The sequence below is a fragment of the Spermophilus citellus genome (genome assembly GCF_964194105.1).
Source record: "Spermophilus citellus genome assembly, chromosome: 7".
Classification (NCBI taxonomy): Eukaryota; Metazoa; Chordata; class Mammalia; order Rodentia; family Sciuridae; genus Spermophilus; species Spermophilus citellus.
In genome coordinates this window covers 104,610,312-104,628,932 of record NC_138188.1, presented here as the reverse complement: position 1 = coordinate 104,628,932, position 18,621 = coordinate 104,610,312, and the positions used below count along the sequence as shown (strand labels likewise).

Here is an 18,621-nt window from a genome sequence, read left to right as displayed (position 1 = left end):
TCATTTGAGAGAAAACCCAGTAAATATTTTAATTCCTACAAAGATATATAAGAGAGTGAAAGGACTGGTTCTTGTCAACATCAGGGCTCAGTTTAAAGTTAAGAAGCCTTCTGGTTGTGGTGGTGCACATCTGTAATCCCAGAAATTTGGATAGCTGATGCAGGAGATGGTAAGTTCAAAGCCAACCTCAGCAATTTAGCGAGGCACTTAGAAATCAGTGAGACCCTATTTCTAAATAAAATATTTTTTAAATGGGCTGGGGATATGGCTCAGTGATTAAATGCCCCTGGGTTCAATCTCGGGTATATCCCCCCAAATAAATAAATGTAAAATTAAGACGCCTGAATAACTTGAGTTACAGTGTAGGTAAAACATTTTATTTTTCCAGTCTACTTTTAATATTTTAGAAGAATTATTTTATTTGTACTTTGGGTGTTTGAAATCATGATGATTGGATATACCTTCCCGGGCTTAGTAAAAGTTGGAATGAAGAGATATTAAATTCCAGGGTTGTGATGTTTATCTTTTATGGCTGTTCTCAAACTCTGATATGTAAAGGTGTTTTTATAAGTACAATAGGAAGGCTCAAGTGGGAAAAGTCATTACAAATGCTTATATTGTATTAGTTTTCTTACTGGAGCAAATACAAAGCTGTGGTTCCTGTCTTCTTTACTGAAATATCATCATAGAGAAGAAAAGCATAATTTTTTGTTGTATTGTGGACAGTTTTTGTTTTCCATTAAAATTGTGGAGTATAGTGGCTAGTCTTAAAATCTTTTACCTTAATTAAGATAATGATTTGTTTTGTTAGACTTGTGAGATATTACTTCAAAGTTGTCAACTCTTTTTTTGGTGCTGTGCATTTAACTTGGATGAATCAGGGAAGTGTCAGATTGTATGAAATCATTGCTGCTTTTTTCCTATTTTGGGACAATTGGAATTTAAGAATGTACTTAAGCCTGCATGGTGGTGCATGCCTATAATCTCAGCAGCTCAGGAGGTTGAGACAGGAGGATCATGAGTTCAGAAGCCAGCTTCAGCAGATGCTAGGTGCTGAGCAACTCAGTGAAACCCTGTCTTTAAATAAAATACAAAACAGGGCTGAGGATGTGACTCAGTGGTTGAATGCCCCTGAATTCAATCCCTGGGCCCCCCCACCACCAAAAAAAAATGTACTTAATATTTCGGATTTTATTTTTGGATCTAACCTTTCTGGATGTCTTCATTTAGTATTAAGATCAAAAGACTGAGTTTGTCTTCAGAAATGCTAAAAGTACAGGAAGAGAAAGGTTTATTTTTTTAAATGAGGAAGAAAATGACTTTTAGTAGGATTTATAGCTAACCTGCAAAGTTGTAATTAAGATGAATAAAGGAAAGTTTGGGGGGATAGAAAATGATAATTTAGAGCTCAATTAGATTAAACTAGGTTTTTAGCAAAGGTTTCTAGGATTCAGACTTGAAGGGAGAATTTGAAAGCTTTGAGAACTGCTATGTTTGTACTTGTACCGTGATTTGTATGCATTCAAAACACATGTAATAGTGTTGTAAATAAAAGTGGTGTTGACAAGATTTGAGTCACTTCCACAAGTGGTATTAGATTTGTGCTAATTAAATCATACCTTTTTTGGGTGTTTTACTTAGGAACTAAAGACAAAAATGCCCAAGACAGCTGACCATGTTATAATATAAACTACCTATAAATCACTTGGTTATCTAATGTAGAAGTCACTCATTACTTTCACTCATTGCTTTTGTGTCTGAAATGAAGCATCTTTAAGCAAGAAAAAATTGATCTCACATTGCTTAATTGCTTTTGTTTAGATAAACACTTCCTCAAATTTAAATGGATATCAATACTGATTATAGTGTGCCACAACATTTTGTATCTTCATTTAACCAGTAATTTGGTTTTGGTAGGGAAAGTGCTTTTTAAGTATTATATTACTTTTTCTTTCATTAGGTTAGTGTACATTATTCAATTAGCATTTTGAAAATAAAATTGATAATAATGGAAGAGTGACAGAAAAAAAATGCAGTTCAGTCACTAGGTCTAAAGGATTTATATTGTACTGAGAACTGGGTTTAGATTTTACAGAGAGGAGAGAAGAAGCAGGAGACATATTGCTATTTTAAGATAATTGTAGTCCCTAGAACTAGAACTGGTATGTATTCTGAAATCACGAAATGAACAACTTAAAGCTCTTTAAAGGCTAGGTACTGTAGTACAGTTCAGAACAGTTGAAGAATTCAGAGAACAAGATGATATGAACTATACCTAGTCAAGTAGGAGGTGGCTCTTAAACATGAAGAGAGCCTTTGGATTACTGCTAGGTATGAAAGAAGGCAAACAAGGTAAGGAGAAGATAGTAAACAGAGCTAGAGCCAGTGAACAGTTATAAATGGAGCTCAGTTTAGAACCTGTTTGATTTTGCTTTTAGGCTTTATATCCATTAGCACCCAGTTAACATTCTTTTTCCCATCTGACCATATTCTGAGAAGTATTATATTAATTTTTAAAACAACAAATACAGAGAAACAAAATTTGAAAACCTTACCTTCCTAAAGGGAGAGTAGTCTGAATAGAGTGTAGGCACTTTCAGTTGCACATATTTTCAAGTAAAATAAGGAGACCCCTGTGAGCCTACCATTTGCTGTTTGACCCTGGGCATCTTTAACATTCTTTCCATTACTTAGATATATGAAGTATATCTACTTCGTAATTTTTGTTTTCAATAAAAGATGTCATGTGTATAAACTTAGCATGGAGCCTGGTCTATAGAATGACTGAATGAAAAATATTGCTTATAATTGAAAAAAATAATTTTATGTGATAAACTAAGGTAAACATTTAAAACTAATTTGTAGTAAAGAATATAGTTTACTTTGCGTATTTGGGCAGTTTTCTCAGTATAATTCTGTACAGTTCTCATTTTTTTTTTTAAATCCCTTTCTTCCTTTAGGAGACAAGGATGGCAGCAAGGTGACCACAGTGGTGGCAACTCCCGGGCAGGGTCCAGACAGGCCACAAGAAGTCAGCTATACAGACACTAAAGTGATCGGAAATGGGTCATTTGGTGTGGTATATCAAGCCAAACTTTGTGATTCAGGAGAACTGGTTGCCATCAAAAAAGTATTGCAGGACAAGAGATTTAAGGTAATACCTCTGATATTTCATATACCTTGTTGCTGTCTTAATACATTATAGATTATTGGTTAGATGTACCTTTTGCTTCAAATTTCATTTGTTCTGTTAATTTTTGTTCAGCTCAACAACTATAGCAACTTATTTCTAGTTACGTATTTTAATAGAAATAAACTTTATCGAAGATTAATACTTTTGTAACCACTGCTATGAGAAGCATTATATATAGAAAATCCTGTGAAAGGGAAATTGCTTAGTTCAAAGGTCACTTTGAACCTAAAAAAAGTGACCTTTCCCTGCATTGTGCTTCATTGGTTTAGTGTATCAGAAAAACACTGGCTGTGGCATATGTGCATTTGATACAGTTGACTGTGCATTCCTTTCCTTATATTAAAGGAAAAATATCCTTTAATCTATGGTGAAACACCATTACATTTCCCCAATAACTCTTGTCTGTCTTTGCTGTCTTTTGGTTTCTTTTCCCTTCTGACCCTATAAACCAGAAATCCCCAAAGTTCAGTTCTTGTCCTTTATTTTCGTTTCTTAAACCAAATCCTGTGCATGGAAGCTCGTAAGTCATTTCTGTGTTGTGGTATAGTGGAAAGGATCAGGAGACCTGAGCTCCAAATAAGATTTTGCCATTAATGAGCTGTGCAGCCTTTTTCTCTTCTCTGTTCTTCCCACTTTGCAGTATTTTACTAAGAGCTTCCCATGTATTCAGAACTGTGCTAATCATTAAGGTTCATAAAAATAAATAAGAAGTGACCACTGTTCTGAAATAGTACAGTCTAGTGTCTATTTGTTCTGGAATGTCTAGAACATTCTAATGAGTTTTGTTTTGCTTTTTGATAATTCTAAAGTTTTTGTTTCCAGTTCTCACTTCTCCCAAGCACTAGTCTCTGTTGCTAACTGGCTGTTAGAATGGTTTACTATTATTTCAAATTGGCAATCTAACCCTGACTGACAGCTTTTATGACCCAGTAGAAAGCCTTCATCTTGGTTTCCAGACCTTTGGATTTGCTCTTTCCTTCTAATGGTTTCATCACTCACCTATCATTTACTTTCCTACTAATACCCAGTCATTGTCAGACTTGGTCAATTTTCCTACCCCCGCTCCCATTCTCTTGTCAATATATTTCTTCTTCTTTTTTTTCTCCATCAGTACTATTCTAGTCAGTCTTTGTCATTATTTGTCTTAATGACTAGTAAGAGTCTATTCTGGTCTTTTCCCTTCTAATCTTTCTATATACCAAAACTAGAATACTCCTGATATTCTGCTTGGTCATGTTATGCCTCCTTCATTGGTTCTTAACAGTCTAAAAAATAAAACTTACCTATTTCATTTGTACACTCAGAAGACAAAACATAGTCTTGCCTTTCTTATGATACTCAGATTTCCATACTTTGATATCACTATCCTGAAATGTGTTGGTCTTTCTGGCTTCTCAGTTTTCATTCAGCTTCTGTATTAGTTTGTTTTCCACTGCTAAATAAAAGCCCTGAGATTGAGGAACTAAGACAGAAATAGATTTATTTAGTTCACCATTATGGAGATTGAAAAAATCTGAACAGCATGGTGCTGGCTTTGGTGAAGGTCCCCTTGGCTGCATCACTTTGTGCTAGATGACATCATTTCCGGAGTATGTATAATAAAGAGAGGTCACATGGTGACATAGGAAGCCAGAGAGCAACTCGGGGGTTAGATCTTTTCTTTTATAAAAACCCTCTAACTAGAACTAGCCAGGATCCCACAGAACTAACTCAGTTCCTTTCAAAGGGTGGACCTAATTAATTCCCACTAAGCTTTACTTCTCCCCTACTCCTCCCAACACCATCATACTGGAGACTGAGCTCCCAGCACATGAATCCAGGGGTTTACAGTTAAACCATGATCAAACGATGGCAGCTTCCTTTCTTTTCTTTTTCTTTTTCTTTTTTTCTCTCCCTCCTTTCTTGATCTTTCCCTTTCCCTACTCCCTCTTTCTTTCCCTTCCTCCCTGCTTCCTTTCCATTGTTTTTCTTTCTTTTTTAGAGTCTCACTTTGTTGCCCAGGTTCTCTTTGCAGATTCTCCTGCTTCAGCCTTCTGAGTAGCTGGAACCACAAGTGCCTCCCACCATACTTCACCAAACCATGGCAGCTTCATTACTGTCATTCTCATTCTCCTATCTAAAAGCTGTGCATATATAAAGACACAGGTCAGATTATTATTCTATAAAATTTTCCAGATAATTCTATCCAGCCAAGTGGATCTTGTTATTGTAAATTCTTTTAGCTCTTATCCTTCACAAATGAAGAACTTCCATGTTTTCATGACAGTGTTTCCATATTTATTATGTCTGTCTCCTGGATTCCCACACATTCAGATTATTTTTTTTGGAATAGTATTAATGATGGTAATTAATATATGCAAATTTTTATTATATATATTTTTTGTTTTCCATAAGTAGTTTTACTTAAAACTTATCATTAGAACTGTGAGTTTGTACTGTTATTATTTGGGTAAAGAAACCTAAATACACGGCGGGGATTGTGGCTCAGCAGTACAGCGCTCGTCTAGCACGTGTGAGGCTCTGGGTTCAATCCTCAGCACCACATAAAAATAAATAAATAAAATAAAGGTATTGTGTCCAACTACTTCTAAAAATATATATATTAAAAAAAAGAAACCTAAATCCATGTTTTCAGGACAGTGTTTCCATATAGTCTGATTCCAGAGCCTTACTACATTTTATCACTGAATTAAATTTCTTCCCCCTTCTCTCTCACACACAGCATTAAACTATTCTGTATCAGAGCATCAGATTCCCACACAGCATTCCTGTTCCTTTCATAATATTAAACCACACCTCCCTACCTCTCCATAAATAAAGATAGATATTGACTTTATCTTGTCCTCTAATGGTTACCTTATTAAAAAAAATGTATATGTGTGCTTTATTAGAATACAATTCTTGTCTTTTATGAAAGCATTCTAGTTATACATAATGGTTGGATTCATTTTGACAAAAATCATACATGCAAGGAATTTGATTTCAATCCCTATTAACTTTGTCTTTCCCTCTCCTCCTCCATTCTCTCCTCTACTGATCTTTCTTGTGCTCCTTTAAATATTTTTGATGGGTACTTTCTGCATATGCTATTCCAAGTCTTTTATTCTTCCAAATGTATTTAGGACCCTATTTTTCCTAGTTCTATGAGGCATGTAATTGGTATTTTGATGGGGATTGCCATTGATTTTTACTTTCATTCCATATTACTTTGGGTAATATGGCCATTCTGAGAATATTAGTTCTGCCTATCCAAGAGCATGAGAGGTCTTTCTATCATCTAAGGTCTTCTTCAGTTTCTTTCTTTAGTGTTCTATAATTTTCAGTGTAGAAATATTTTACCTCCTTGGTTAGATTAATTTCCAAGGATTTTGTGTGTGTGTGTTTTAAATTTTTATTTCTTTAGTTGCACATGACACAATACCTTTATTCTATTTATTTTTTATGTGGTGCTGAGAATCAAACCCAGTGCCTCAGATATGCAAGGCAAGCACTCTGCCACTGAGCTACATCCCCAATCCTAGGGTTTTGGTTTTTTAAAGGTTATTGTGAATGGGATTGTTTTCATTTTTCAGCTGAATCACTTTTGGAGTATAGGAAAGCTACTGATTTATGAGTGTTGACCTTGTATACTGCTACTTTGCCAAATTCACTTATCCACTCTAGAAGTCTTCTGGTGGAGTTGTTTGGGTTTTCAAATCAGAGGATCATGTCATCAGCAAATGGGCGGTTTGACTTCTTCTTTTCCTATTTGTATTCCTTTTTCTTCCTTCTCTTTCTTGATTGCTCTGGCTAGAGTTTTGAGAATTATATTGAATAAAAGTAGTGCGAGAGTAGAGATCTTTGCCTTGTTCCTGATTTTAGAGGAATTGCTTTCAGTTACGTTGTTTTCTTTGTATAGCCATTATAATATTGAAGTAAGGGCTGGGGATGTGGCTCAAGCAGTAGCACGCTCGCCTGGCATGTGTGCAGCCTGGGTTCGATCCTCAGCACCACATATAAACAAAGATGTTATGTCCACCAAAAAATAAAAAAAATAAATATTTAAAAAAAATAATATTGAAGTAAGATTCTTTAACCCTTAGTTTCTCTGCTGTTTTTAACATGAATAGGTATTGAAGTGTATCAAAGGCCTATTCAGGTGATCATATAATTCTTATCCTTAATTCTGTGAAGTGGTAATTACATTTGTTGATTTGCATATGTTGAACTAATCTTGAATCCTTTGGATGAAATCCATTTAATAATGGTGTATTATCCTCTTTTTTTTAAGCTATCAATGGATCTTTATTTATTTGTATATAGTGCCAGGAATTGAATCCAGTGCCTCACACATGGTAGGCAAGCACTGTGCCACTGAGCCACAACCCTAACCCCAACCCCATTCATCCTCCTTTATGTGATTTTTGAATGCAGTTTATTAACCTTCTATTAATGATCTTTACATCAGGGATGTATCCCTATGTTTATCAGGGATATTAGTCTGTAGTTTCCTTTCCTTGATGTGCCTTTGGTTTTGGTATCATGGTTACACTGACTTCACAGAATAAATTTGGGAGTGTATTCTGCCTTTCTCATTCGTGAAATAATTTGAGAAAGACTTAGTACTTCTTAAAAGGTCTGGCAGAACCTGACTAAGAATCCATCTGGTCCATTTTTTTGGGAAAAGATTTTAATTCCTGTTTCAATTTAATTACTTGTTATTGGTGTGTTAAGATTTTCTGTCTTCTTGGTTCAATTTGGGCAAGTCATATGTGTTTAGAAATTTTGTCAACATCAAGGTTTTACAATTTATTGGAGTACAGATTTTCAAATTAGTTCCTTAATGATCATCTAAAGAAATCTCTGTGGTGACATCTCCTTTTTCATCTCTAATTTTGTTGATTTGAGTTTTCTTTCTTTTGCTTATTTTGGGCTGAGGGTTTATCAATCTCATTTATCTTTTCACAGAACCAATCCTTTTTGGTTTTGATCCCTGTGTATTGTAATTTTTATTCTCGTTCATTAATTTTGACTTTGATCTTTATTATTTCTGTCTTATACTGATTTTGGAATTAGTTTACTATTCCTTCTCTAAGGCCTCGAGGTGGAGCATAAGCTTATTTTATGTTTTGGGGAATCACTCTATACTTTTTTTTAGTGTAGGCACTGAGTGTTATAAATTTTCCCCTTAGAATTGCTTTCATACTGTCCCAGAGATTTTTGTATGTTGTATTTCTGTCATTGTTTGTTTCTAAGAATTTCTTGATTTCTTCTATGATCCAGTCTTTATTTAAAAGAGCATTGTTCAATCTCCATGTGTTTATGTAGTTTCTGTTATGTTTCTTGCTGTTTATTTCTATTTTTATTCCATTATGATCTGATAGGATGCATGGTACTATATCAGTTTTTTTTTTTAAATATTTGCTAAGACTTACATTTTGACCTAGAATGTGGTCAGTTTTGAAAAGGTTCTATGAGCTGCTAAGAAGAAGGTAAATTCAGCTGGTTTGGGGTGAAATATAACGTAGATGTTTTTTAGGTCAGTTTGATTTATAATATTATTTAGGTTGGAAATATCTTTGATTTTATGTTTTGATGGCCTGTCTATAAGGGTATGTTGAAATCACCCAGTATTATTGTATTGGTGTCTGAGATTTAATGTCATGGAATATTTTGCTTTAAAAATGTAATTGGGTATACTGACATCTGTGGAATATATATTTGCTGTTGTTCCCTTTACCAGAATGTAGTGGCCTTTGTTAATTCTGATAAATTTTTGCTTGAAATTTGCTTTGTCAGCTACAAGAATAGCTACTTCTGTTTGTTTTTGGACTCTATTTGCATAAACTATTTCTTTCTATTCTTTTACCTTCAGCCTGTGAGTATCTTTAACTATAAGTCTCTTGGAAACAGCATATAGTTAGATCTTGTTTTTTGATCCATTCTGCTAATCTCCATCTTTTAATTGGGGAAGTGAGACTATTTATATTCAGTGTTATTATGGATATGTATTATGGTATCCTGCCATTTTTTATTATTATATTGTCTTGAATCTCATTTAGTTGATTATATTTTTATTCCTCTTCATCTATTTGAGAGCTTTGGGATTTGTTTTCTGTTCTTCTATGTGCAGTTTATCTTTGAATATTCTTTGTAGTGCTAGTTTGCTGGTCATGCATTCTTTTAGTTTATCTTGTCATGGAAAGCTTTGACTTCCCTACTGAATGTGAAAGAGAGCTTTGTTGGGTATAGCCATCATGGCCAGCAATTATTTTTTTTTTAGAGCTTGGACTATCTCATTCCAGGCCCTCCTCGGTTTTAGTGTCTGAGTTGAGAAGTATGAAGTGAGTCTTACTAGCTTGCCTCTAAATATGATCTGATGTTTTTCTTTCAGAATTTTTACTATTCTTTCCTTATTTTCTAGGTTAGGCGTTTTGATTATGATGTGTCTTGGAGAGGGATTCTGTTGCAATCTTGTCAGTGTGAGGGCCTACATCCTTCCTCCATGTGGATGTCTATCTGATATGGGGAAAGTTTTCTGTTTATTATTTCAGTGAAAATGTTCTTAATACCTTTAGCCTATATCTCTTTGTTCTCTTTTATGCCAACTAGACTCAGGATTGTTCTCTTGATGTTGTCCCACATTCTGAATGTTCAAGTTTATATACCCGGTCTTTAAGGCCTAAAGTTCTGTCTTCAGGGCCTGAAGTTTTTTATTTGCAAGCCAAGGAAGTCATATTGATTGTATGGATTGATATAGAAAAATCATATGACAAAATTCAACACCCACTGATAAAAACTCTAAGAAAGATATGACTAGAGAATATTATGGATCAAATTATTTCCCCCAGAACATATGTATAGGCTATAATTGCACACCTAGGAATAAGACCTTTTCTCCCCCTTCCGGAAATATCATTATTATGATTTTTTATTATTATTATTATTATTTTTTTTTTAGTGAAGAATTTTAAGTCCCTTACCTCTCCTTTTGGTTATGTCCTATAGATATTTCTTTGTGGTTCCCATTTAATGTGAGAAAGGAATACCATTCTGATGCAATTCTATAGCAGGGTAACTTCAGTAGTATAGAGAATGCTGCTGCTGTGCCTCTCCATCCCTACTTATTCAGATACTGATGTCACAATGTTACATGTGTACACATAACTTGTTCAGTACCATAGAATTAAAAAAAATGATTTTTTTCTGCATTATTCTGTTATATACAGTAGAAAGCAAAAGTAATACTAGCTTTTGTGTATGTAATGAACTTTGTTTACCGAAGATCTTTCTGTTTTCATAGAGATCTGAGTTCCAAATCTAATGTCCTTCAGTTCAATCAGAAGGACTCCCCTCACAGAGGGCACATCTAGTGGAGAACAACAGACTACTTGAGTTCATGTTTATCAGATGCTGTGGTTTGATTGTGTATGTCTCTCCAAAATTCCTGGTGACACTTCGGTGTAACAGTATTGAGAGGTGGGCCTTGAGGAGGGTTGGGCCATGAGTCTCCAACCCCAGAGATGGGATATTTACCTTAAGATTGCTTCTCCAGCATATGCAAGGTCCCTTCAACCTTTCTTCTCCTCCCATCCTGTGAGGATACAGCAACAAGATGCTTTGACCTTGGACTTGCCAGTCTCCAGAGGAGTGGGAAGCTGAGTTCTATTGTTAATAAATTACCCAGTGTAAGGTATTTTGTTAGAACACCTGGAAGGGACCAAGGTATCTGGGAAGGCCTCCATTTCTTCCCCCAATAGGAAGGACACTCTTGCTATTTCTGGAATTTTATCCTAACTTTGAACGTATCAACTCAACTGCCTTTGGCGATTCAGGGTTTCTACAGAGAAATATGAGAACCTTTGGGAAAATGATGACAAAAGCTCCTTTCCTCTCAACCCCATAGTGTTAATACCAAGCTCTAGAGCATCTTAGGGAACAGAACATTTTGTGGTAGCATCACGAGGTGAGCAAAGCGCTACCATTTCTTTGACATCAATTATTTTGAATTAAAAGAAACAGGAATTGAATGCGTTGAGTGTAGATGTGATGAGGCCTTTAAAAGCCCAAAGTTATGACAGATTTTCATCAGACTCCACATTGAAAATACTGCTGAAGTCTCCTATAAGTTTTTTTTTATTTATTTTTTAGTTGTAGTTGGACACAACACCTTTATTTCATTTGTTTATTTTTGTATATGGTGCTGAGGATCGAACCCAGGGTGTCGAATGTGCGAGGTGAGCACTCTACCACTGAACCACAACCCCAGTACCTCCTATAAGTTTTATTCTCTAAACATGTAATATCAGTCTCTATAACCCACTGAACAAAAAGCTTCCAGGGTTTGTTCTCCCCCCCTCACCCCCATGTGGAATTGCTTGTACCTTTGGGTTTTAGGGACACTGAATTTTGTAAAATGAAGTGTGCACAAAGAGAAACCTTTAGGTCAGTCATGAAGGTAGGCTTTGTGCACCTCCTAGCTATGGCATCTTCCCAGGGCTGGGACTCAAAGAGCTACTTTGGTGGTTTCTTCCTGTCCTTCACCTTAAGTGTTTAGAAATGGATACTTTATTAAAATTTACATGTGCCATTTGTCATTTTACTAGTTTGTTGTTTTCTAGGTAGGTCTCTAGAGTTGTAAAATTATCAGAAGTTTAGAAGTTTTTAAAAAATAAAGTCTTGAATATTTTTCTAAACAAAAAGATCACCTTAGGCCAGTTTTGGGGTTTGTCTAATGTCATTAACAGTTTCCACAGTGGGAAAATAATTTATTAATTATAGTTTTGCATTTCTGGACAGAGTATTTTAGGACAAGTAAAACACAAGTGAGGATCAAGTCTGTTTGGAATTTGTAATATTTTGTTTCATCTACAGGAAAGATCTTTTCTCTAACTATAGCTTCTTTAAATTTTTTTTAATATTTATTTTTTAGTTTTTTAGGTGGACACAATATCTTCATTTTATATTTATGTGGTGCTGAGGATGGAACCCAGGGCCTCATCTGTGCTAGGCGAGTACTCTACTCCTGGGTCACAACCCCAGACCCGGCTTCTTTAAATTTTAATTCAAAATATCTCCAAGCGTTCCTCCTTAGCTATATACAACAAATTAAACCCTAATATTTTATAAAGTTTTTACTTATAAATTAACATTTTTTTCCTTTGTCCATTATTTCTAAGACAAAGGTAGAAGTGTGATCATATATTGACAATAGTTAAACTCAATTCTCTTCTTGAAGAGTTTGATAAGTTAAAAGACAAGAGCTCATTTGTAAAGTTTGGTTACACTATCTCATGAGCTTGGAGACAACCCTATTAATTTACCAGAATCCAAAACTGAGTCTCATCATTTCTTGGAGATACCTGCTCTCAAACCTTTTCCTTAATGATTAAATTCTAAAATAACCCTGTTATTAGGAGAAGGTTTGTCCATAAGTGGACTTACTTGTTATTTCCTCCTTATTGTAAGCTGAATGGCATGACAGAGCAGAGGCAAAGAGGCAAAGAAGCAATTCTTAAGGTTTCAACTCAGAAAGGTCCAAGTTCCCAGGCATGGCAACAGCTTTGCAGATGCCTTCATCATGAGCACTGAAATAACAAAGACCAACAGAGGTCAAAGCTGAGAGTGCTGAAGCACCTGCCCTAGCTTCATGCAGGGAAACACTTGACTATGTAAATGAATACCTATTTTTCTTCAAAATTTTCCAACTAGTTTTAGTATGCATTGTTTTTGAATCTTCTTTGAATCCGTCATTAAAATATATGCTGGCAAATAGTATTTTTCAAATTATTTATTTGAGGGCTGGGGATGTGGCTCAAGCGGTAGCGCGCTCGCCTGGCATGTGTGCGGCCCGGGTTCGATCCTCAGCACCACATACAAACAAAGATGTTGTGTCTGCTGAGAACTAAAAAATAAATATTAAAAAATTCTCTCTCTCTCTCTCTCTCTCTCTCTTAAAAAAAATTATTTGAGATTCTACTACAAGGATAGAAGACCTTTTTCCTTCTCCTCTTATTTTTCCTCTTATTTGTACATATGGTATAGATTCATTGACTTTTACTAAATGAATTTTAAACTTTAATCACTTATTTTGATAATTAACTTGCCTCAAATTTGGCCAGTGAAAGCTCCTTCAAACTGGGTCAAGGTCCTCTTAGCTAGTAGAACTAGATAAAATAGATATGTGTGGGTGTGCTTGCATGTATACACACATGCATGTGTATATGTATATATACATATCTTTTTTTGTATTTCTTTTTTTAAAGTTCATACTTGAAATTTCAGAGCAACATTATAGTTTACTCTAACCTCCCTCTTTATTTATAATACCATTTAGTTCTAAAAATGCCATCTGCCGGCATATATTTTAATAACTGATTCAAAGAAGACTCAAAAACAACGCATACTAAAACTAGTTGGAAATTTTTGATGAAATATGGGTATTCATTTACATAGTCTAAAAAGTGTTTCCCTACAGAATACTTATTAGTTACAAAGCAAAATATAGTGCCCATAGGAAAGAATTCTGCAAAAACTGCCATACCTGATGGAAGTCAAGATTATATGTAATGGGAAAAAAATGGCGATTCTGTTGAGGCTGGATGTCCTCTATTGTGCTCAAGGAGGCTGAGCTCTGTTCCTCCAAACCCCAGTGGTCAGACATACTCTATGTCTTGCATTTCTCCAGGACCAACCTATCTCAGGATGGAATGGAGCACAGCATATTCACCTGAAACTTGTTATCCACAGTATGTTTAGTTGTTTGCTCAGTCCTAGAATTCACAAATTAGAACTACTAACTCATACCCCTGGACTATTAAGAGTTCAGTATTTGTTTTTGTTTTGTTTTTTTTTTTTCCTTTTGGCCTAAACGGTATATAACTCATGTATACTGTTCAGAAAATATTTAGGTTAGTTTTTCTTTTTCTTGCTTTTCAAAAACAAGTTTTTGTTCTTTAGCATAGTTAAGTCATTCCTTTTTAAAAAAATATTTGCTTTTTAGTTTTTTTAGGTGGACACAATATCTTTATTTTATTTTTATGTGGTGCTGAGGATCGAACCCAGTGCCTCACGCATGCCAGGCGAGCGCGCTACCACTTGAGCCACATCCCCAACCTAAGTCATTTTTTAGAGTAGTTTGGTCTATCCTTTTCTGTATGTATCTCTCAGTATTTTACCATCATTTTTTTTATTTTCAAAAATTATTTATGTTTTTGCTCTGTGAATCACTAACATATTTCCAAATTTCCAAAAGTCAGGACTGTAGACGTATCATTTCTGCTGTTTCTTATATTCTGTTTTATACTCATGCCCTGTGGATAGCCAGTCTCACATTATGTTTTGATTTACTTTTTCTGAGTTTCTTTCACACAAATGAGCAGATATGTATAATTTTCTTGGTTTCTTACACAAAAGGTAGCACAGTTGAGATGCTCTTTTATATTTCATTTTTTTCTCTTAACTGTATTTGCTGGCAGACATTGTATATTATTAAGAGACTTTTTGTCATTCTTTTCACAACTGGATAATTGAGTCAACCATTCTATTTGTTGATGTTTAAGTTGCTAATAGTATATTGTGATCTAAAAGAGGATTGCTGTGAATAATATTGTGTAATGTACTTTTGTATTACAGATAAGTCAGAGTAAAGCAATAGAAATGGGACTGTTGACTCGAAACTACTTTACATTCTCTTCAGTAATATATGACTATATCACTTAACTTTGCCTACAGAAGTACCTTTACATTTTCAGTTTTAGCTAGTTGCTAATCTGACAGATGAGATGGTACCTTATAGTTTTAAGTTACAATCTTCTTATTTTGATTGCAATTGAGCAGTTTTTTCCATCTGTTCAAGATCCATTTTATTTGTTTTTTGTGAGTGCATGTGAATTCTCCGTCTCCTCTCTCTTGCCTACTTTTAAAGTGGCTTTTTGGTTTTATCACATCTACCCCATGAGTTCATTATTCTGAAATAATGAACTTTTTGTGTTGTATTTTTTTATTTTTGGCTAGGTGACAGACAGTTCCTTCTTTTTCCTCCTATACTATTGAATTTATTATTCTTTAATCTTATTTGCTTTCGTTTTATAATTAGAAAGCGTTTCCTCTATGCTCAGGTTAATGAGAAATTCATCCTTTTTTTTTTAAACTACATTTTTCACATTTATATTCTTGATCCATTTGGAGTTTTATTTCTATGCATGGTATGAGTTACTGATTTAATTTTATCTTCTCTAAATAATTAACCAGCAGAGTACATTTATTAGAAAGTGTATCTTTGTTCCAGTGTTTTGAGCTGTTCCTGTTATTATATGCTAAATTTCCATCATGGTCTGTTATTGGACCTTCAATTCTGCCCCACCAGGGTATTTGCATAATCCTGTGAAGCTACTACATTAATTTAATTATAGAGGCTTCATAATATTTTAACACTTGGTAGGATTAATCTGCCCTTCTAGCTTTTCCTTTCGTATTTTCCTACCTATTTTTGATTATTATTCTGTATGAACTTTGGTATCAGTTTGTCTTACTCCATAAAGAAGTTTGTTGGTATTTTTAATTAAGATTTCAGTAAGTTTGTAAAAAGAAAGAGTTGACATATTTTACTTACATAGGCTTTTGACATTTCTTGTTAACTTTATTTCTTAAGTATTTAGTTGTTTTATTGCTTACATACTTTAGCTATTTTTTTAACATACATGCTAAAAAGAGGCAAACTACCTTATTCAAAGCTCAGTTTTCCATTGTCTCACCCATTCTTGTTAGAATTTAAGTTTTCTTTGTTCTCCTCCCTTACTGTTAACTCTTCAAATAGTGTAGCCAAAAAATAAAATATGATATGTTGACCAATTTCATTCATTATCACAGTATAATAGGAATTTCTCTGAAAATTTAAGGTCTATAGTTTAACATCTGAAACTTACATAGCTGCTGCTTAGAATTTCATTATAATTAGTAGTTTCCAGAGAATGGTTGGAACAGGGTCTTTTTGCCCAGTTAAGTAAACCAACCGCTGGAACCTCCTAGTGGCATTGAGAGGCAGTTTTTTTTTTGGTAAAAAGATAAGAAGAAGAAAGGTTATGAGCGGAAAAAAAGAAAGCCAAGAATGATTATCCCTGTGTCAGTAGTCACATAAACCATATGAGAAATGTTAAGCTTTTAAAATAATTTCTAGTACAATAAACTTTGTTTCAGGAATGTTTGACCTAATGATTTGAGTGCCTCCCCTACTCTCCGTACCCCATCATACTGTGACAGATTATGTAATTAAAATAGACCTCATTTGGGTGATTTGGAAATGTTTATGATAAGAAATGCTTGTGTTGTAGGGGTAAAGCTCAGGTAGGTACCTAATTAATGTAATTGACCTTTAATATTAAAACAGAGAAGATTAATCAACCCCCAGAACTACTTAGGGTTGTTGGAAGTGACTTCCAATTTGAAAATCAGTAAGTGGTATTTTTAATTAGTAAATGATCTTAGCTTCATTAACTATTAATTTCAGTTCTTGTTTGAACTAAGTCTTAAGTATCTGGTCTGTGGCTTAGTTACATTTGCACTGAGGTTGGGATGAAGGGCAGGGGCAGTTGATGTGAAGTGTCACCATTTTATTGTGAGCAGAGGGTAGTCCTGCTTTTAGTATACACTACTTTGAAGAGTAAAGAGAGCTAATGTCTTATTTTGATCCTTAAAGATATGATTAGTTTCTAAATAAAATCTGAGACAGCATAAAAGAAGACAACCTTTGTCTTTTAATAGTTTTGAAAGCTTGAACATATCCATTAACTTAATGAGACTGTTTCATCATCTGGAAAATGGGGCTGTTAGTACTACAGCAAAGCTCTGGCTCAATATTTGGCACACGTGCGCGCACACACACGCAAATCCTCAGCAAATTTTATTGTGTCCCCTCCCTTCTTTTTTTTTTTAACCCTTGCATGCTGTGTGAATCTAATGAAGCAAAAGATTATGAGAACATTTTAAAACTCCTTCTGTTATTCACTTGGAATTGTCCCCCTTCCTTCTTTGTTTTATTTCTTAAATTTGGTAAACCTATTTTCAGGCACCAAATTATTTATATTTATAATGGCAATTTAGGTCACTTGTGTAGTCTGTTTACTGATAAAAGTGACAGAATTTGACAGAAATAGTTATAATATCTTTATGTCTTATGTAGCAGTGTTGTTTGGCTCATGGAGACTTACAGTTATCAAATGAAAGCTAAAATCCAGCTAGAAATAAAAGGGAAGAAGACCAGCAGATTGAATAGGAGAAGTCTTACACTGTAGTATAACTCTAAGAAAGTAATAACAAAGCTGATGGGAGTCCTCAAACCCAAGTTGTCCTCTCAGAGGAGTATAACATCTCCCAGGAAAAGAACTTCCACTGAGTATGCCTGCTGTGCTCAGTCATTGGCTGGGAATACCTCATAGGAAGCTTTAATTTACCCCAGCAAGAGAATGGGCTTGAGAGCTTAGTAGCTACCACCATTGGTCTTTGCAGCGGGGAATATGAGAGGCAAATTTTCATAGTCACCACAAGTTTCTTAAGAATACAGACTTTAAAAAAATATTCCTTATAATAATTATTATTTATTAAATACATACTATACTCCAAGCACTGTATTAGGCATTACATCTATAGCATGATCTAATCCTCACAAAATTATACGTAAGGTAAGGATGCTAATCCCACACGTTAGATGAGAGAAGTGACCTCCAGAATAATTAGGTAACTTGCCCAGGTAAACTTAGATACAACATGGTAGTGAGTGAATTCTGGCATATATTAACACAATTCCATATAATTTTAAAAGTTATTTATATCTATTCCACTAATTACTCATTGCAGAGATATTAGAGAAGAATAATTCAGGATATTCAAAAGTTGGCTTTATACAAAGGCTGTTAAAAACAAATATAAGACAAAATTATGATTCTGAAGTGTCTTAGCCTGGATCACTTTTTAAAAATTGGTTTCTTATACATGACAATAGAATTCATTTGGATAAAATTATACAAACATGGAATATGTCTTATTCTAATTAGGATACCATTCTTGTGGGTGTACCCAATGGTGGTGTTTACTTAGGCATTTTCATGTATGTACATTGGGTTGTTTAGTTTTTGGTGTTGAGTTTTCTTGAGTTCTTTGTGTATCCTAGAAATTAATGTCATCTGAGTTGAAGGTGGCAAAGGTTTTTTTCCATTCTGTAGGCTCTGTCTTAATGCTTGCTTCTTTTGCTGTGAAGCTCTTTAGTTTGATCTCATCCCATTTATTGATTTTTAAAATTTTATTTCTTGCACTGTTAGAGTCTTGTTGAGTCTTGTTGGAGTGTGAGGCCTACATTTTCTTATTATGTACAGTGTTTCTGGTCTAATACCTGGGTTTTTGATCCATTGAGTTGATTTTTGTACAGGGTGAGAGATAGAGGTTAAATTTTATTC

At 34.5% G+C, this 18,621-nt stretch overlaps 1 protein-coding gene across 2 annotated transcripts in view; it reads left to right on the top strand.

The window, feature by feature from the left end:
* GSK3B (glycogen synthase kinase 3 beta) overlaps positions 1 to 18,621 on the top strand; it is a 156,399-nt gene that overhangs the window by 58,063 nt on the left and 79,715 nt on the right. For both annotated transcript variants that reach the window (XM_081301744.1, XM_081301743.1), the window contains exon 2: positions 2,961 to 3,154. In XM_081301744.1, the coding sequence (XP_081157870.1) occupies positions 2,961 to 3,154 (194 nt within the window). The remainder of the gene's footprint in view (positions 1 to 2,960; positions 3,155 to 18,621) is intronic.